The sequence below is a fragment of the Bos taurus genome, chromosome 13 (genome assembly GCF_002263795.3).
Source record: "Bos taurus isolate L1 Dominette 01449 registration number 42190680 breed Hereford chromosome 13, ARS-UCD2.0, whole genome shotgun sequence".
In the NCBI taxonomy this organism is placed as follows: domain Eukaryota; kingdom Metazoa; phylum Chordata; class Mammalia; order Artiodactyla; family Bovidae; genus Bos; species Bos taurus.
The window spans coordinates 62,355,045-62,375,546 of record NC_037340.1 but is presented as its reverse complement, the minus strand read 5'-3'; the positions used below and the strand labels follow the sequence as shown (position 1 = coordinate 62,375,546).

Sequence of the window (20,502 nt, the reverse complement as noted above, 5' to 3'; positions counted from 1 at the left end):
ACTGTTTCCCCATCTATTTCCCATGAAGTGATGGGACCGGATGCCATGATCTTTGTTTTCTGAATGTTGAGCTTTAAGCCAACTTTTTCACTCTCCTCTTTCACTTTCATCAAGAGGCTTTTTAGTTCCTCTTCACTTTCTGCCATAAGGGTGGTGTCATCTGCATAACTGAGGTTATTGATATTTCTCCCCACAATCTTGATTCCAGTTTGTGTTTCTTCCAGTCCAGCGTTTCTTATGATGTACTCTGCATATAAGTTAAATAAACAGGGTGACAGCTCTAGAGTGAACGTAAAAACAGTTCTGAGAAAGAAGGGTTGATTCAAGGAGATCATGACAAAAGTATCAAAAGTCCTTAAGACAGTGTCTGCAGTTAGGAAGCATACAATAAACACAGCAAGTATTATTTTTATAGCACAGTCATGAAAAGCCCAGGCTTTGGATTAAGGGGAAGAAGGATCTGGTTCAAACCCTGTCTCTGCCACTTAGGAGCTGTCCATTTCCATTTCTCTGAGCCTGTTTGCTCATTTTTAAAATAGGGCGATAACACCCATTGATTAGGGTCACTATGAAACCTAACTGAGCAAAGGGTCCTCAGCATCTAACACAGAGGCTGGTATACAGTAAGCGCTCGGTAGAGGTTAGCTGTTTTCATTGCTACTCTGTGCAACCACAGGACTCACCAGGGTGAACAAAGACCTTCCCTCACCTTGACCTTGGGGAGCTCTTGGTCAAGTGGGAGAACAAGGTGAGGCAGGGACAATCCAGGACGGTGGATACAATAACAGAGCCTGCCTAGGGTCTGTGAGGCTGGAGGCACTCTTCTCTGTATACTGGGAGGACTATCTCATTTCATCCTCAAACGACCCATGAGTGAGTCCTACAGACATGATTCCCATTTCACAGACGAGGAGCCCGAGGCACAGAACTGGCTCTGCTTCCTCTTCATGCTCCAGGAGGATAGGCTGAGGCCACAGGCAGCCTTGACGCCAAACCTCGGAGCCTGGATGGTTTTCTGCTGGCCCAGAGAATCCAGCCATGGAAAGTCTGTCAGCGGAGGTGAGAGATGGTCAGACGAGGTAAAGGAAGGGCTGAAGGAGGACAGGATGGAAGAGAGGAGAGTGTGAAGAACAGGACAGGAGGCGCAGTCCCCGTGAGAGAGGAGGAAGGTGTGCTGGGGTCTGGGTGGAGAGGCAGGAGCAGATGAAGGCAGGATGAGAAGGTAGAATAATGTGGCAGTAACATGAGCTAACAGGAACTGATGGGTGAGTCAACATCCTGAGTGCTGGTTAACCCTCAAAACCAAATTAACCGTCATCCCCAAGTTACTGATGAAGAAGTTGAGAGTCAGAGAGAGTCAATGACTTGCCTGAGGCCACATGGCAGCTGGGATGGGATGTGAACCTGTGTGCGTGTGTGCTAAGTCACCTCAGTCGTGTCCGACTCTTTGTGACTCTGTGGACTATAGACCACCAGGCGCCTCATTCCATGGGATTCTCCAGGCAAGAATACTGGAGTGGGTTGACATGCCCTCTTCCAGGGTATCTGCTTGACCCAGAGATGGAACCCATGTCTCTTATGTCTCTGCATTGGCAGATGGGTTCTTTACCACTAGCACCACCTAGGAAGCCCTGGGATTTGAACACAGGCAGCAAAAATTCAAGCTACTCATATAATCACTGTATTGTCCTGGATGGGAGTCAGGAGACACTGGAGGTGAGAAAGGAGACAAGCATAAATCCCACATGCCACTCAGCACTGGGTCCGGCAGGTAGTCCAAACCAGTAACTGCAGGTGGGTGGAGGGGAGGTAAAGAGAAAAGAAGGGAACCGGGAGGAAGAAAGGGTAGAACAGTGGAAGGATGGACGGACTGGAGGATGAATAGATGTGTGAATAGATGGGTGGGTAGATGGGTGGGTGGATGGATGGGTGAGTGGTGGATAAATATAGATGGAAGGGTGAATGGGTCGGTGGATGAATGGATGGATGGATGGGTAGATGGATGAGAGGATGGTCATTCCCATTGGTGCATAAACCTCTAGACGGGTTCCAACTCTCCTTGGTTCCCCACTGCACCCCCTAGATCCACTAATCCAGTTCCCAAAACTTAACTGGCACCTTTTCACTCAGGTCCACCCATTTGTACCGACTTGGGGCCATTCTCCAGAACCAAGGAGGCCCATCTTGAGCAGCGGAGAGGAGTCCCGGCAAGAGAATCAGGATCCCCAGTTTCCCATCCCAGCTCTGCTCCTGTGCAGCCTCGGCCAGCCAGGCTCCTCTCTGGAGTCAGTTTCTCCACCCACACTATGAGTATTCAGCGTACTTTGTCCTGAAGTCTGTCCTGAGGTGTGTCAATGGCAGGTGTGCAGCTGTTAAGTGACCCCTCCAGGGCAACACCTTCCAGGAGTCTCACCCATCTCTGCCTCCTGGAGTACTCCCTGGAAAACTCTTACTCAGCCTTCAAAATTCAACTCGGACATCATTTCTGAGAACTGTCCCAAAATCAGAGAGACTGAAACAGACAGACACAAACTCAGACAGGCTCAGAGAGACAGGGTGAAAGATGGAGGCGTTTAGAAAAATACAGAGAGGATGGGACTTCCTGGTGGTCCAATGGATAAGACTCCATGCTCCCAATACAGGGAGGGGGCACGAGTTCGATCCCTGATCAGGGAACTAAGATTCCACATGCCACGCGTGGCATGGCCAATAAAAAAATAAGAAGAAAAGAAAAGAAATAGAGGGGAAGGAAGTGGGGAGGGCGACACAGAGAGCGCCACACAGAGGCGGAGGAAGGCAGGACAAGACACGGAGGTTGCCAAGGTCAACCAGTTATGTTTGGGACATGAAGCTACAATGACTAGGTCCCAGGTCCCTTCACCTCCCAGGAGCCCTGCTTGAAGCTGGGGAGAGCACCAGAGGCAGAGGCCAAGGCAGCCCCGGTGTGACTGGAGAACAAACCAGCCAGGAGGTGCTGAGACGAGTCATTTATTGAAAGCTCAGGACATGCCAAGGAGGCCCTAGATCTTTCTCCAAAGCAGAGTCTTGTGGCTAGCCCTGCAGTCCCCACTCCAGACTGGGGACAGGGCTGCAGGGCCGGAGCACCTGGGGGGCCCTGGGTGGATAAGGGACACTTATACTGTCACAGACACAGGCTAGAGCCTGGGAGGGAAACTGAGGCAGATGGGCAGGTGGGCAGGATTCTGGCAGTCAACACAGAGGGATGGCAGCCCTCTGTCAGCCTCAGGATGGCACGGTCAGCACCACGGCATTCTGCAAAGAGCAATGGCTCTAGGTTAGGTCCTCTGAGCCCTTGTGCCCAACATCCCGCTACACCTCCCACCCCTGCAGCCACTCTGCGTCCCCCACCCCCAACACCAGCCCCGTGCCCTGGGGTGAGCGCTGTATTGGGAACACAACTTGCACTTACTAAGTGAACGAGTGAACAAATGAATGAACGATGAATAAATGACCTTCAGTGTGGGAGAGGTCACTGATTTTAGAGACTTTAGTTCAAATGTCATTTTTCCTGTGAATTTATTGTGTGACCTTGGACCAGAAACTGGGCCTCCTACAGCCTTGGTCCTTATCTGAGAAGTAGGTCCAGGATTCCCTGATCTGCCCACCTCCCAGAGCTGTTCCAAGACTCAAAGGCGTACTGGACTGAAGAGGATCGTGAGACCATGCCCATACTCAGCAGGAAAAAACGCCCTGATCTATCAGAGAAGGCTGCCACAGGCACAGCGCAGGAGACCATGCCCATACTCAGCAGGAAAAAACGCCCCGATCTATCAGAGAAGGCTGCCAGCACAGGCAGGAGACCATGTCCATACTCAGCAGGAAAAAACGCCCTGATCTATCAGAGAAGGCTGCCACAGGCACAGCGCAGGAGACCATGTCCATACTCAGCAGGAAGAAACGCCCTGATCTATCAGAGAAGGCTGCCACAGGCACAGCGCAGGAGACCATGTCCATACTCAGCAGGAAAAAACGCCCTGATCTATCAGAGAAGGCTGCCACAGGCACAGCGCAGGAGACCATGTCCATACTCAGCAGGAAAAAACGCCCTGATCTATCAGAGAAGGCTGCCACAGGCACAGCGCAGGAGACCATGTCCATACTCAGCAGGAAGAAATGCCCTGATCTATCAGAGAAGGCTGCCACAGGCACAGCGCAGGAGACCATGTCCATACTCAGCAGGAAGAAACGCCCTGATCTATCAGAGAAGGCTGCCACAGGCACAGCGCAGGAGACCATGTCCATACTCAGCAGGAAGAAACGCCCTGATCTATCAGAGAAGGCTGCCACAGGCACAGCGCAGGAGACCATGTCCATACTCAGCAGGAAGAAACGCCCTGATCTATCAGAGAAGGCTGCCACAGGCACAGCGCAGGAGACCATGTCCATACTCAGCAGGAAAAAAAGCCCTGATCTATCAGAGAAGGCTGCCACAGGCACAGCGCAGGAGACCATGTCCATACTCAGCAGGAAAAAACGCCCTGATCTATCAGAGAAGGCTGCCACAGGCACAGCGCAGGAGACCATGTCCATACTCAGCAGGAAGAAACGCCCCGATCTATCAGAGAAGGCTGCCACAGGCACAGCGCAGGAGACCATGTCCATACTCAGCAGGAAAAAACGCCCCGATCTATCAGAGAAGGCTGCCACAGGCACAGCGCAGGAGACCATGTCCATACTCAGCAGGAAGAAACGCCCCGATCTATCAGAGAAGGCTGCCACAGGCACAGCGCAGGAGACCATGTCCATACTCAGCAGGAAAAAACGCCCCGATCTATCAGAGAAGGCTGCCACAGGCACAGCGCAGGAGACCATGTCCATACTCAGCAGGAAAAAACGCCCCGATCTATCAGAGAAGGCTGCCACAGGCACAGCGCAGGAGACCATGTCCATACTCAGCAGGAAGAAACGCCCTGATCTATCAGAGAAGGCTGCCACAGGCACAGCGCAGGAGACCATGTCCATACTCAGCAGGAAGAAACGCCCTGATCTATCAGAGAAGGCTGCCACAGGCACAGCGCAGGGGAGAAACAGAAGGTGTGTACTTGCTACCCCTGGGCCAGGGGAACTGTGATTCTGTGAGGAAACCTGAGATCCCATCCCACAGGCCAGTCCTGTGTCTGAATTCAACAAGAGCTCTGTGACTGCTTGCCAACATCCGCCTTGGGCAAGTAAGGAAGGAGCGCTAGAATGTATGTCATGTATTTGCCATTCCCAAGTTAGGTAGTTTATAATCCCTGAGCAACCTAGAAAATGGGCAGCGACAGACCTTGTCAAAGGCAGAGCAGTCCCCTCTCCAGAGACAAGCTTTAGGTCCATCAAGGCTTACCCTCCCCACCATGGGAAACTCACCTCTATGATTGCCAGGGCCGCATTGGCAAAATTGACATTGAGAACCTTAGGCAGGGGGATCCCAACATCTAGGTTCACTGTGAAAAGGATGTGGTTGAAAGCAAAGATACGTGAGGGGCCAAGGTGGGACCTGCTGACCCTATTCCACCACTTTGAGCTAGCCAATTCTCTTCTTTGAGACTCAGGTTCCCGTGAAACTCCTACTCATCCTACTAAACCCAAACAAAAATGCCCCTTTTCTCTATTGTCTTAAGGGGTTCCCTCAGCAGAGCCTCCTTGAGGTTCTCTCAGTCTCTTGCACAATCTGGGTCATTTATATTCTATTCATTTGTTTATACAACTATTTCCATCTGGATTGTGAGCCTGAAGACACGAGCCACATCAGATAGCTCTTGACACTCAGAGTTGGGCATGATGCAGGAGCAATCCATATTGCTTGATTGGAAACAATCCTAGTTTCTGTATCTTAGAAAGGGGGATCAAGCCCTCTCCAATCTCAGTGTCTATTAAGAACAGTAGAGAATGATCAAATCACTTTGCTGTACACTTGAAACTAACACAACATTATAAATTAACTATACTTCAATTTTTTAACAAAAGAGCAATGGAGAGAGGCAATGGATTTGGCAATCCTGAGTTCAGACACTCCGTGTCCAAGAAGACACTTAAGGCTTCGCTTACCATTGAGCTTTGGCACGTAAGCTAGCCGGACCACACTGCTGAGCCATTCTTCTAAACGGGACGCCTGCAACAGAGCATGTAGAGAGGCTGGAAGGGGTGACTTTGCAGGGAGCAGTACCACCCTTCCCGGGAAGAAAACTCCAGAGGTCCAGCTGCCCCAGCCTCCCCACAAGCCTGACGACATAGCTCCTACTGGGCACAGGAACTGCTGGGGTGGGCAGTTCAAGAGTGACTCCAAGGGGACTCTGATTTAGGCAGGCTTCACTCTGGGCCCCGTGAGCTTGAAAGGGCTGCTCTCCTGGAGGAAGGATCTGGGGGGCCTGGTGGGGGCCTGTGTCTGAGAAAGAGGGAGGAAATGAGCCCAGCTCCAGTAATTCTGTGTGGTCTGACCTTAGATTCCTAGGAGTTGAGAAACACTTAGAATGATCTAGAATCTGAAACCATCATGAAATTCTAGAACCTCGGGACTTTGTAAGAAGCAGGAAACTAAGGGCTCTGTGAGTCTCTGAAATGTTAGAACCTTCTGAGCTCAAGGACCTTATTACTTGTGTGAAGTTCCAGAATTGTGAGCCCTTGTGAGGTTCTACACATTTACAACTTTATAAGGTTCCAAGACTGAAAGATCATGAGATTCACTTTCCTAAGACAATGACTGTTTGACAAGTGAGTGCACATGTGTGCATGAACACACAGAGACACACACGGGCCGGGATGTTTGTCCACTCCGTCTTTTGGGGGCAGAGCCCAGACTGGGGCCAGCTCAGTCATATAGCCTGACTCATCCTGCTTCCTTTCCACCCCACCTGTAGACCCTCACCACCGCCAAACTGCCCAGCCTCCCAGAACTTACATCGAAGGTGTGAGCAGAGGAGGACACCAGCTGGACGCTGAGCCTGGCAGAGAGAAGAGAGATGTTGAGGGGCCCCAGCACTCACCAAACCTCAGCCTGCCCCATCCCTAGCTCTCCAGGATCAGGAAACAGGGTTACAGGCCCCACTCTGCCTCCATTCAGCCTTGACTTGGGGTCTCAGTTTACCCACCTGTAAAATGGGCTTGGAGGGAGCTAACCTCCTTCTGAAATGTCATGACTGCTACCTCCAACTCCACGGCCCTGGAACCTTGATCTGACTCCCACTTATCTGACTGACGCTCTCTGAGAAGTAGCCCTCCCATAGACTGAGCCCTGGATACAGGGTGCTCTGCACCCCACAGCTGCTCACTAACGGCAATAAACCACCAGTGGATCACAGCTGGCCCACATAAAGGTCCAGGGCCAGAGCCCGGACACACATCTCTTCTCCTGCAGAGCTGAGGCTTCAACAGCCACCAGGAAGGGGAGGTGAACCCTGGCAGTGGGTGAGGTCTTTGTCAAGTATAGAAATGGAGTGGCGGTGGAGCCTTGTGGGGAGGGGGAGTGGGAGGGGGGCAGATGCAGCCTGAGGGGCCGGCAGGGATCAGGTGAGCACCAGCTGCCTATGGCCCAGGGCAGGCAGATCTCAGAGTCCCCTGGGAATACTCCTGCATCCTGCATCCAGGGGTGGGACAGAGAGGCCCCAGGCCCCAGGCCAAGGTGAGAGTGCTGGGCCTGGAGAACGGAGGCCTAGACAGAGGACTGGCTTCCAGGGACAATGCACTTTTGGAGGCTGGGCTTTGCAAACTGTCAAGTGCTGTGCATGCGTAAGGGAGGATTGTCATCAACCTCACTATCTCGGTTAGTATGATTATCATGAGGCCTAGTTACCAGAGGCGGGTAGAAACTAGAGAAATAGCTGCTGCTGTTGCTGCTGCTGCTGCTAAGTCGCTTCAGTCGTGTCTGACTCTGTGTGACCCCATAGACGGCAGCCTACCAGGCTCCCCTGTCCCTGGGATTGTCCAGGCAAGAACACTGGAGTGGGTTGCCAATTCCTTCTCCAATGCATGAAAGTGAAAAGTGAAAGTGAAGTCGCTCAGTCGTGTCCGACTCTTAGCGACCCCATGGACTGCAGCCCAGCAGGCTCCTTCATCCATATAGCTAGTCCACGTGAATAACAAAGCATCTGACCACATTCAAGGACAGGTATCTCCATGGCCTGCCTCTAGGGCTGATAACTCAGAAGTCTGGACTCCTCTGCAGCAGGTTTATCTCCAGGGCCAGGTTTTGAGCAGGTGCAGTGGAAGATGCCCTCTCTGGAGGCGATTCTCTGAGCCCTAGTTGCCTCATCTATAAAATGGGCCAAGACCACCCTTTCCCAGTAGGTTCCAGAGGCAAGGAAGACTCTGGCAAAACAAACACCTGCAATTCAGTTGCCTCTCAATAAATAATGGGGTTTCTGCTAGTCCCTAATTCTTTTTTTAAGTCTTTATTGAATTTGTTACAACACTGCTTCTGTTTTACGTTCTGGCTTTTGGGCCGTGAGGCATGTGGGATCTTAGTGACTCAAACAGGGTATCAAACCCACATCCCCTGCATTGAAAGGTGAAGTCTTAACCACTGGACCACTAGTGAAGTCCCCCTAATTCTTGTTCATAGAGACAACACCCAGGACCCCACGTTACCGTTCCAGGGATAGCGAGATGTGCAGCTTGGTAGCCGAGGGAGCCAGCTGGGCATTTAAAGTCATCACCTACGTGAGAAGAGCAGGCAGAAATTATACCAATTCGGCAAAAGGAGCCTGAAGACAGGTAGGTCTGCCTTGGCCAACAGGTGACTCTCCACCATTCATTTCCTCCACTACCCCTTGCTGATGTGTTAGTGTCCATGCTGGGCTACAAGGAAGTCACGTGAAGGTTCTGGTGCTCAGAAACCAGGGTACTAAGGGCTGTCAGTGTTGGATGTGAGGGAGTCCTGGGGTGGCAGGAGCTTGGACAGACCCTCAATCCTGCCTGCAGTGGGTGAGGGAAGGCATCGCCCACGAGGTGACCCCTGTGCCGAATCCTGGAAGACAAGGAGTTAGCCAAAGGAAGGGGAGAAACGTGGTGGTCTCTGCACAAACAAGGGCAAGGTGGGGGAACCTGGCAGCCCTGAGTAACTGGCTTAGGGCACAAGGCTGGGAAAGCAGGAGAGTGAGGCCAGGGGTGGGGGACGCGGCAAGGAATGGTATGTGGCCGTGTGGGGCCAGGGCAGAGTGAGCAGGGTAGGGACTGCCTCTGCCCAGATGTATGGTTGGGGAAACTAGCAGAGGTGGGGTGGAGGGGAGCAGAATGGAGGTGGGGGGCCGGGGAGAGCTGGAGGGTCATCCAAGAGGTATCTGAGCACAGGGTGGCTAGGGGGCAGGGCCAATTCCTGAGATCCTGCGGAAGCACCCAGGACACGTGTGATGAGGGAGCAGGCAGGAGTCCGAACAGTCAGGTTGACAGTGGGTGAGGGCTTCCTGCACGGTGCCCTATGGGATCCCCCACCCTGAAATCCACAGCCCGGAGCGGGTCAGCCCTACTCAGAACCCCAGTGCCTGCTCCCACCCCTCAGCCGCTCACCCCATTCAGCTGGAACAAGGCTTCATGGGCCCCCTGAGGGAAGTAGGACAGCACATGGATGGTAGCTGAGATGGAGACTGTGGCCTTGTGGTTCTGAAGCGTGACTGTGGGCGCTTCCTTCACCCGCAAGGAGAGCAGGAGCTGCTGGCCTGGAGGCAGCTTCCGCAGGGCCTGGACAGAAGCAAGGGCAGAGCAGGGGGCATGGGGGCATCTTAGATGCCCCACTAACAGAATCAGCCGGTCAGTCAGTCAACAAACACTCACTGGGCACCTAGTGGGTACCGGTACTGAGCTGGGAGCTGTGCTAACAGCCTGAACCAGATAGGTCTGGTCTCGGCCCCCTGGAGGCTGACATTATGGAACAGCCCAATCAGAGTCAAAATCGCCCCTAGGACACACTTCATTAGACAACGTAAAAAAGAAAAGAAAACAAAAAACCTTCCTATGCCCACAGTCCCACATGATCCATCTTCTGCCCTCGTGTCTAGCCTCCCACCACTGGCCCCTATTCTCTTCTCTCTTAGACTCACTGACCACTCTGCTGTTCCTCCAAGCTGCCAGGCACACTCCTACCTCAGGGCCTTTGCACTCGTTGTTCCCTCTGCCAGAAATGTCTTCTCCAGACACCTTCACCGTTCCCTCCCTCCCCTCTGTCAGCCTTCAGCTCACATATCACCTCCCCAGTGAGGCCTTTGCGAGGTACCCTCCTCCACCTTCTGACATTGTATATATTCTGCTTATTCATTTGTTCAATGTCTGTCCCTCCCATCACAATGGCAGCTCCTGGAACACAGAGACTTTTATCTACTTTTCACTGTCTGCCCCTTGCACATGCCCAGCACCTGGCACAGGGCTGCTAAATAATTCAGATTCCCACAGCTGGAAAGAAGCCGTTCAGCCCCAGTTGGAGGAATGGTAAAGCTGAGGGCCAGGCCCTGTAGCCACGTACTGACTGATGCCCACTAGTCAAATCTCCCTGAATCTTCTCCTTTCTCTTACTTTTCCAAGGTCACTGCCCTGAGTCTTCTCTCTGGGGACAAGAACACTGAGACTAAGATGAAGTAAGGCAGTTGGCCGAAGAATTGATGCTTTTGAACTGCGGTGTTGGAGAAGACTGTTGAGATTCCCTTGGACTACAAGGAGATCCAACCAGTCCATCCTAAAGGAGATCAGTCCTGGGTGTTCATTGGAGGAACTGATGCTGAAGCTGAAACTCCAATACTTTGGCCACCTGATAAAGAGAACTGACTCATTTGAAAAGACCCTGATGCTGGGAAAGATTGAAGGCGGGAGAAGGGGACGACAGAGGATGAGATGGTTGGATGGCATCACTGACACAACGGCCATAGGTTTGGGCAGACTCCAGGAGTTGGTGATGGACAGGGAGGCTTGGCGTGCTGCGGCTCATGAGGTCGCAAAGAGCTGGACACAACTGAGCAACTGAACTGAACTGAAGGCAGTTGGAGGGAGAGGGCTAAAGTCATTTGGAAAGAAACTCCTGTCCTCTGCTTGACAGAGAAGCAACAGACCGAGGACAAATGCCCCGTTGACTTCTGGTGCAGTTAAACCCTGGTCCTTTCCTCTCTAAGCAAAATCTACTATCAGGAAAGGATATGGTGTTAGTCAATCACACTTCAGTGTGAATTTGAACTCAACATTCAATTGTGACTATCTGTAGAGCTGTATTGAGAAAGATTCTGGAGTCCATTCAGGGTCATCAGGAAAGACCTACCATGAATAAAGTCCATGAGAGGGTCACTCACCTCAGGGACCAAAGCTGCCAGATCTGTAGTTGTCAGTGGGACATTGCTGGGAACCTGGACCGGAGACCAAATGGGAAGGGGGATAAACACAGAGCCGAGATAGGGATCCCTCAGCACAAACAGTAGCTTCCTCCCACCCAGCTACATACATGCGTCTCCACAGACACTCATGTTCCTTCTAGTAACCAATGATGAGTGCTTACTACATGCCAGACTCATGCTAAGGGCTTTCTGAGCCTTCACTCATTCCACCTTTATAACTGCTCCAGGAAGTAGGTGCTATGATTACTCCCATTTTACAGATGAAAAACCTGAGGTTCCTGTCCAGGCTTATAAGCTGGTAAATGGTGGCACCAGGCTTTGACCTTTTAAACTTCCCTCCCAATTTGAAAGCCCAGGAATCTGACCCCACATATTTTTGCTTTTTACCCCAAAATATTCTCAAATACTATAAATTTGTTTCTATCATTTACAAATTAGGACATTTCATATAAATTTGCAATTTCTAACTTTAAAAAATTGGAAAATCTGGTCACATCTGGCTCCCAGCTCAAGGCCCTATTCCAACCACCCACAGGCCTTCAGCGTGCTCTTTGGACCCCACATATAGGAAGTGAATGATCAACCCCTGCTCCCTTAGGCTGAGCCGCAGATGAGGGGCCCAGGTGGCTCAGAGTTTACTTTGGACAGGGCTGAGACCAAGAATGCCACTGGGTAAGGCTTCTGGGCTGGGGCTTCCAGACATCTGTGAGGGTGTGAGAGGGGCCAGAAGGGAAACAGACATCTCTGAAACTTCAGAATAAATGTCCAGTGTCCAAATGTCGTGAAGAGCATAGTCGGTGACATCATTGACTTCCCTAAGCCCCAAAACTCCATCAGGGTGCCGCCCAAGGAGGACCACACATCCCAGGTGACCACACCTCTGTACCTCTTTAACGGTGTTTGGGCTCTGTATACCTTTGGTATAGTCCAAACTGAGTTTTCTTCTCTTCAACTCAAATATGCTCTTGAGAAAGTAGTAGGAATGTTAGCCATTCACACTTTAGTAAAAATTGAGCATTGACTACAAGAGCTCATCTGGTGCAGGGATAGAAAACTGGCTACATTTCACACACCAATTTTGACCAATTCAAAGTAACTTCCTGAGTGTCATGTTGAGAAAGACTCAGAAGTCCCACTCAGGTTTAGCCAAGTAGAGGCCATTATCAATTAGTAAGTAATGTCATACTTGTCTACAAGGACAAGCATGGACATGTACCTGCTATAAAACTGTCCAAGTCTCTCTGATTATAAGAAGGCTCATCAGGGCTGAACAGTGATGAGGTTCAGCTAGGTTACAACTAGCATCGCTAAGACCCAGCAGGGCAGGTTGCCACACTTACCAGCTCGGAGGTGATGTCCAGGTCAAGGGCACCGCTGGTCTGAAGGAGCCCAAACACGGTGTTAAAGAGGAACAGAGGCACGGTCACCTGGGATGTGTGGTCCTCCTTGGGCGGCACCTTGACGGGGTTGCGGGGCTTGGGGAAGTCAATGACGTCACCAGCTACGCTCTTCACGATGGGCTGCAGAGGTGAGAGACAGTGCGGCAGGATCTCAGGGCAGCTCACTCACCTGGCTCTGAGTCAGCATCCCCTTCCTGGCCTCCACTGGGACCTCACCCACCCCCAGTGGTGGGCAGGGCCTTGGTGGGCACTTACATTGACATCCAGCTCTATGTACTGGTTGGAGATGAGAGGCAGTGTGGCCAGAGTGAATTCCACGGACCCAAGAGCCCCGAGAGGCACCAGGCCTGGATGAGGAGGGGAGGAAGAAGAAAGGCCCCCATGAGCCCAGGCCCTACTTCTATTTACTGAGCGCCTGCTGAATGCCTAGCACTCTACTGAGTATTCACCTGGGTGCTACTGTCATCCCCATTTTACAGATATGGAAACTGAGGCTTTAACAGAGGAAGTCACTAGCCCCAAGCCACACAAGCCACAGAATAGCAAAGCCAAGGTTCCTGTTTTCCAGCACTGGTGCCACTAACCACGTCGTTGCCCTGCCTCTCTCGTATAACACCACATACAGAGATACATCTGCCCCCAGGTTTTCTATCCTAATCCTAGTTAAGCATTTTTATACTTTTTTCAAGGCCCATTTGTGAATACAAAAGGCATCCATGTCTCCATAAGGCTCAGAGAGGCCGGGGGCCACTGTGGCTGAGGGGCCCTGGGTTCCTTATGTAAGCTCTGGACCTCAGTCATCTTGTCTGTCCAGATAATAATAATATCTGCCTCACACTTCTGACAGTGCCAGACACCCCACTGGTGATCAGCGAGTGGCCTGAAGCCCCGATAGATGGAGACCTGGATGGCTCCACGTGTCCTCACCCCGTTGAACCGGCCTCAGCCCAGAACTCCACCATTAGGCCTCCTCATCATGGCGGCCTCGTCAGTCTGAGGAAGACGTGAAAGGGCCCAGAATTCTCCCCCGTCCTCTTCACTGGTATGGGGTGGAGTGGTAAGAGCAGGTGCAGAGGAGGAGCAGGGCAGACCCCAACTTACCCAGCACGGCCCCCAGGAGCTCATTCACCACACCCAGCACACTGTCCACCACGGGGCACAGCTGTGTCCAGAGGAGATGGGGGTTAACAGGAGCATAAGAGTGGGCCCAAGCCTGGTGCAGGGAATGACTGCATTTTCTTTAAATTATTTGCTTTGGGGTCCCAAGGGCCCCAAACAGGGCAGACGATGGAGATGGATAGGGGGGCACACAGGTGGGAGGCATGGATGGGCTGGAGCTTGAAGTGTCAGAGGGCAGAGTGGGTGGTGCAGAGGGCCAGCTACATGGGCCCCCTCAGAACACCTTGGAGGATGCTGGGGGGACATGGGGACACATTCCAGAGGCTCGCTGGGGCGTGGGGACAAGGCCTTCCCCAGAGGAAACAAATGGCTATTTTCTCCAAGGTCTCAGGCTCCTCCTGCCATCCAGGTGGATGCCTGGAGACCTACAATCTGGATCCCACAGAATGGCACCTCCTACCCTCCACGCAGAGTCAGGCCTGGCCCGAGGCATCTACTATAACACCATCCTGAGTTTCCCGGAAAACCCCTGGGCTGTGACAACAGGGAGCAAGCAGTTTGGATTCCAGAATCTTATCACGGAATCCGAGTCCACCAAAGCAAGAACCCCAAAGGTGGCCCAGCCCAGCCCCTTCTCTCACTCAGCCCCTTCATTCTACAGCTGGGGCCAGAGGAGACAGGCGACCTATCCAAGATCACAGCTGTTCTCAGAAAGACAAGAGAAGGCTGTCTTTTCATTTAAACATGGAATCCCTAACTCCAGGGCTTCTGGGGTCAGGCACATCACAGAAAGGAGAGGAGACCAGAGGGGCTGTGATGGGAGAGGGTGAGCAGCCCCTTGGAGACCAGCTGTGTGCCGACTGCAGGAAGGAGGTACGGGCAGCCAGGATGGCTGACGGCACAAGAGAAGCCAGAAATCAGATTGCTGAGAGAAGCCTCCAGTCTCTAAGTGTCAGTAATTAACTCTTATTTTTAAAACCTCTTTGAGTCACATAAATCCTGTCTTGCAGCCAATTGTCCAGAGACCCCCAGTTACTGGCTGTGACTTAAATGTAGCTACTTCCCTTGTTGAAATCGACTTGAGATGGGCCTGGGCTGCTGGGAGCGTCTCTTCTCCCCCTGAGCTGCTTTTCTGATTGGATTCTTGAAGCCCAGGGCAGTTTTGTCAACGTCAGTCTCCGATACCCTTGCCACCTCCACAGCTGTTCTTAACAAGGACTCATAAGAGAGGTCCAGCCAGGATTGGCGACCAGAAAGCCTGACTACTCTTTGCTGGCTGTCAGCAAGCCGCTCCCCTCTCCATCCTTAACAAAATGGAGCTTTGGCCAGACCAGCTTAAGTGTGGTTCAAGGGATGGCAGGGGCAGGCAGGAGCATCCTGGAGCAGTTTCATCATATTGTGTTTAATGTCACATGATGTCAATATATGGGCTTTCCTGGTGGCTCAGCAGTAAAGAATCTGCCTGCAATGCAGGAGATGTGGGTTCAATCCCTGGGGTGGGAAGATCCCCTGGAGGAGGAAATGGCAACCCACTCCAGCATTCTTGCCTGGAAAATTCCATGGACATAGGAGCCTGGCAGGCTATAGTCCATGGAATCACAAAGAGTCGGACCTGACTGAATGACTGAACACACACACACACATGTCTTAATATACATATATGTGATCTTCTTAGACGTGTTTGCTAAGCACAGGGCTTTTTTTAAAATCATTGAGTGACCCAATTTTAATTCAAATATAGTTTACAGGAAAATATAAAGTCAATAACAATACAGGTGGCAAAGACAAAGCAGGGGGTAAGAAAGAGACTTGGATTGGAGAGCAGGTCACCGGAAGCTGTAAATTTAGGGTTCAGAGGTCTGGGGACAGACTGTGCCAGCCCACCTACAGACTGGCAGGCGGCACCTGGGACACCCATGGGCAGGCCAGGATGGGATTACCTGATGGGCGTGGAAGGGAAGACCAGCCTAATCCTGCCTGGCGCCCAGATTAACTCAAAGCCGGGGAGGAGGGGCACAGCCCAGGGGAAGGGGTGTGCCTCGTCTGTGGCCCCACACTCACCAATTCTGGCAGCACCTTGAAGAGTGTCTGTTCCACAACCCCAAAGAGTGGTGCAGGTAGCAACCTGGGCAGAATGAGATGCGTGAAGGTGTGGCCACCACACAGGGACAGCGCCAACTCGGATGACGGGGCAGCGTGGGCACTTGGGACTCAGAACATCACCCATCTCCTCTCCTGGTGGGCTTGATTGGGACTTAGGGATCTGGGTTTAAATCTTGGCTCTGCCTCACCACGGGCCCAGAGAAGGATTTCAGTTTCCCCATCCATACAGTGCCTGCTTTAGAGAGAGCTGCTGCCACTGAGATCAAATGGGAGCGCACACGTGTCTAGTGCTCAATAAAAGTCTGTTCCCTTCATTTCCCCCAATAAGTATAGACAAGTGACATTTGGGTCAACAACAGCACCTGGCTTAGGCTGAGGGTTCAGTAAGTATTTGTTGAATGAATGTCTGAGGGGGTGGCCTGAGGATGTGCATGCAGACAGACTTAGGTCTGTTTGGAGACTATGGGGGTACAGAGGGAGGGTGACAACCACAGAACCGCAAGCACAGGACACCAGCACCCTCCTGAGCTCCAGCCCCTCCATGCCACCTCTAGCCCAGAGGAGCAGGATGGAGCCACTGGGATTTAAGGAGCCCAAGAGCCTGCCTGGAAGCCCCTTTTTAAGGCTCTTCTGCAGACAGAACCAACCCTGGTTCACCCTATTCTTGGAAACTAACACAGAGCTGTCTCATCACCCATCACTGGGCAGGGGCCACCCAGCAAAGGTGGGGTGTGGCTGTGAGATTTGGTCTGGAATGGAGAGACTAACAGAGGCTGACTCAAAGTTGGAAAGGGTGGGGGCAGACAGCAGACGACAGTAGGGGCAGGTGCAGAGTGCTGCAAGAAAGCCTCGGACCTGAGTCCAGAGACCAGTTTATCTCTACACTTGCTGCAATGTGGGTGTGTGACCTTGGGCAAATCCCAAGCTCTCTTTGGGCTTCAGTTGCCCCGTGGGTGGAAGGGTCACTGTGTCCTAAACACCTGGAGTAAGAGATGGTTATAACGGTGCCAGAGACTTTGGGATCAATAAATTTAGGTGCTCATTATACAGATAGGGACACGGAAGCCCAGACAAGGGACGGGGATCCCCTGGGGTCACACAGCAAGTCAGAGGCTGAGCTGGGTCTCTGACATGCTACAAGCAGACACTCAGTTCCCCGCAGATGGAGGGACCCCCATCGGCCCTTGTTCTATCTGGAAGAAGGGAGGCAGGCTCTCAGGGGCTGGAGAAGTGGGACGCTCAGGAGCGGGAGTTGCAAGCTGGGGGCTGGACCAGAGTCCTTGTCCGTGGTAGGCCTCAGTCTACAAGTCCGTGCAATGGGCTGATGCGGTGAGAGGGGCAGAGGCAGGGTGAACTCAAGCCCCGCCCAGCTGGTCAAGGAGACCCCGAGGAGTCCCATCAGGGGAGCCGCCCAACTAGGGCTCCAGCCCGCGGACTCACCCCGTGAGCAGGCTGATGTGTCCCAGGAGCGTGCTGCAGCGCTTGAGGATAAGGATGGGCGTACCCCGCGCGCTCACGCCCAGCGCCACCCGCGACGACACGTTCACCTCAGCAGCCAGCTGCAGGACGCTCCCGAGGGGGCTGCGAGACCAGAAACTGGGGGCGTGACCAGGCAGCCGAGGCCCCACCCGCCAGGGCCGCCTCGGCCGCGCCCATCCCGGGGCAGCAGACCAGGGCTCTGATGGGCAGCGGATGGGGTAGCCTTGCGAGGGGTCTAGTCCCCACCCCTCCTCTCTCCCCAGCCTCCCTGTCCTTCCTCACGCCCATGCGCCCCCTCCCTCACCCCCACCAGTGACCTCTCTCAGGGAGAGAGACGGAAGTCCCTGGACGTCCATGGGATGGAGATCCCTGGAGACGGGTAGTGAGGTAGGATCCAGGGAGGGAATAGGAAAGCAGAAGTCCCTGGGAAGGAAGTAGGGTGGGAGGAAATAGGGGTTGAGGGGGTGAGCCTGCAGAGACAATAGGGTAGGGGGTGCCCAGTGGGGTGGGGTGTGGAGCCGCAGGGTAGAGGCCCAGGGGCACACTCACCCAGAGCCGTGCAGGCCCACCTTGGTGTGCAGGTTCAGCTGCACCCCAAACCCTGGCAGCAGCTTCACAGACACCTTTGGCAGTGTGACTTCCTCCACCTTCAGCCTGCGGGGAGGACAGGGCCACTGACATCCCCCCGCACCAGTCCCTTAGTGCCTGGACCCACCCAGACCACGCTGGTCAGGACAGAGGTCTTTGGAGCAGACACTTAAAGAGGAGGAAGGAGGGAGCCCTGAAGATACTTGGATTAGCCTAGAGAGACTGAGAAACTTGCCCCAGATCACACACTCACACAGTTATTGAAACTGATCCCACAGCTGGAACCCTCAACCACAGGGACGTGCTGCCTGACATTCAGTAGACCCCTTATTTTCTGACTCAGTTTCTAGGACTCCCTCTCTAAGGCTCCCCATGATATTCCCACTGCCTTCCAACAAATTAAAAAAGTCAACCTCTTCTCTATTCCCTGAAGCAAAGAAAAGACCAGGCTACCTGAACAGCACGCAGGAGGTAGACAGTCACGTGGCCACATTGTGAGACTCACCCAGAAAGCTCCTCAACAACGCCAAAAACCCCTCCATAGCTCAGCAAGCCACCTCCTCCGAGCAGGCCCCCGGAGCCCAGGAGGCCCTGGTTCACAGACGTGACTGTTCCCAGCACGTTCTGTAGAATGGGCCCACCGACCAGTGAGTTCTGGATGGCTGCAAAGAGGGCAGGGGGGGTTGGGAGGGGGGAACCAAGGGGAGGGAAGGGGGAAGGAAGTTTCATATTACAGATGAGAAAACTAGGGCCCAGAGAGGGGCAAAGTCACACAGCAAATCGGATTTGGGGCCAACAGTATGACTAGGACTCCTGGACACTGGACCACCCGGCAGATTGAAAGGGGGGAACAAAAGTAAAGGAGGGAGCACCCAGCCACCAGAGCTTGAGCAAAAGGGAGGAGGCAACCCCTCCTGGGCACGACTGGCCTGACTCTATGTGGATTGTGAGAAGGGCAAGATGGAAAGCACCGCCTCGTGGAGGTTGGGACAATGAGGGGAGCTTCCAGGAAGCATTTCCTCTTCACAGCCATGGTCACTCTGGGCCGTTGAGCCCCTGAGGCCCCAAATGCTTAGTAGAATTCCGCTACCCCAGAAATGGGGGGGCAGAGATGCTGGTTCAGCCAGCACCCACCCCCGGACCTCCTCAACCCTGCCCACCCCCATCCCTGAGGGAGACTCAAACCCTACTTGCTCATCCAGTCCAGTTCCCCTCTCAGAAGAGAGTGAACTACTCATTGGAGCCTGCACACCAAACATTAAGCCCCTGAACTCTACACAGTTGGGAATCAAACCCTGTTCTCATCTACCCCCTGAAGCATAAGCATGTAAGTCTATCTATGAGACAGTTTATACTGCGGCTGGATCCTCACACCCTGCCCACCTTGGGCTCACCTTTGCCGAGTTCGTCCTTGTCGATCCTAGCGAGGGTGCCCACCTTCTCAAGCAGCCCCTGGCACGGAGTCACCAGACCCCAGAGGAGAAGCGGGGACCACATGCCCAACATTGTCAGTGTCACACCTACCAAGAATGGAAGCAGAAACCTGGGGCCATCCTTGTGCCCAGGGCTTCTCTTCCCTGTGCCCCTTCACCAGCCTGGGGCCCTCCCACCCGCCTGGCAACGCTCAAGTCCAGTTTCACTCCCAGGAAAGCCCTCTCCCTCCAATTTGAGCAGCAGCTAACACATCTGAATTTAAAGTCTTAGGCGTCTGTGGTCCCAGGGAGCCTGGACCGGGCTCTCAGAGAAAGCCGTAGAGGGCCTTCCTTTCCAGAACAGCAGGACAGGATCTCCGTTTCCTGGACCACTTTCCCATTGGCTCAGGGGGCCGTTTCAGAAGGTGTGGCTGATTGGAGACGTTCAGCAGATAGATTTGACAAGTCCCGTTTCTCTCCTGCCTCCCTTACCTCTTGGACTGCAAGGAAATCAAACCAATCAATCCTAAAGGAAATCAACCCTGAATATTCATTGGAAGGACTGTTACTGAAGCTCCAATATTTTGGCCACCTGATGCGAAAAGCTGACTCACTGGAAAAGACTCTGATGAAGGGAAAGAATGAGGGCAGGAGGAGAAGGGGGAGATAAATGGTTGATGGCATCACTGACTCAATGAACATGAGTTTGAGTAAACTCCAGGAGATAGTGAAGGACAGAGGAGCCTGACACGCTGCAGTCCTTGGGGTTACAGAGTCGGACACGATTTAGCGACTGAATGGTAACAGTAAACCCTGCGTCTATCCTGGACTGATGTTGAAAGGAACAAGATAGGAAGTGACAGCATAGCTAACGTTAGTTTCATAGGTTGGGATTTTTCTGTATGAAGTTCAACACCTGCCAGCCCAGTTACATACCCATCATCACCCCTGTTTAAACTCTTCAGTGGTTCCCCACTGCCCTGGGTATAAAACCCAGGCTCCTTACTGTTACTCACAAGGACTCTACCTGCCTCTTTACCTTCTCTGTCTTAACCTTGACAAGCTCCTTCCACCTCAGGGCCTTTGCACATG

At 52.9% G+C, this 20,502-nt stretch overlaps 1 protein-coding gene across 1 annotated transcript; it reads right to left on the bottom strand.

Moving 5' to 3' along the window:
- Window positions 1-3,243: 3,243 nt before the first annotated feature.
- On the bottom strand, window positions 3,244-19,504 carry BPIFB3 (BPI fold containing family B member 3). The gene is given in 15 exon segments (NM_001244265.1): window positions 3,244-3,273; window positions 5,371-5,447; window positions 6,052-6,115; window positions 6,902-6,944; window positions 8,587-8,654; window positions 9,505-9,675; window positions 11,268-11,321; window positions 12,650-12,829; window positions 12,965-13,056; window positions 13,811-13,871; window positions 15,890-15,953; window positions 17,372-17,512; window positions 17,960-18,064; window positions 18,504-18,660; window positions 19,393-19,504. Coding segments are annotated over 15 exon segments (1,419 nt in total).
- Window positions 19,505-20,502: the final 998 nt, after the last annotated feature.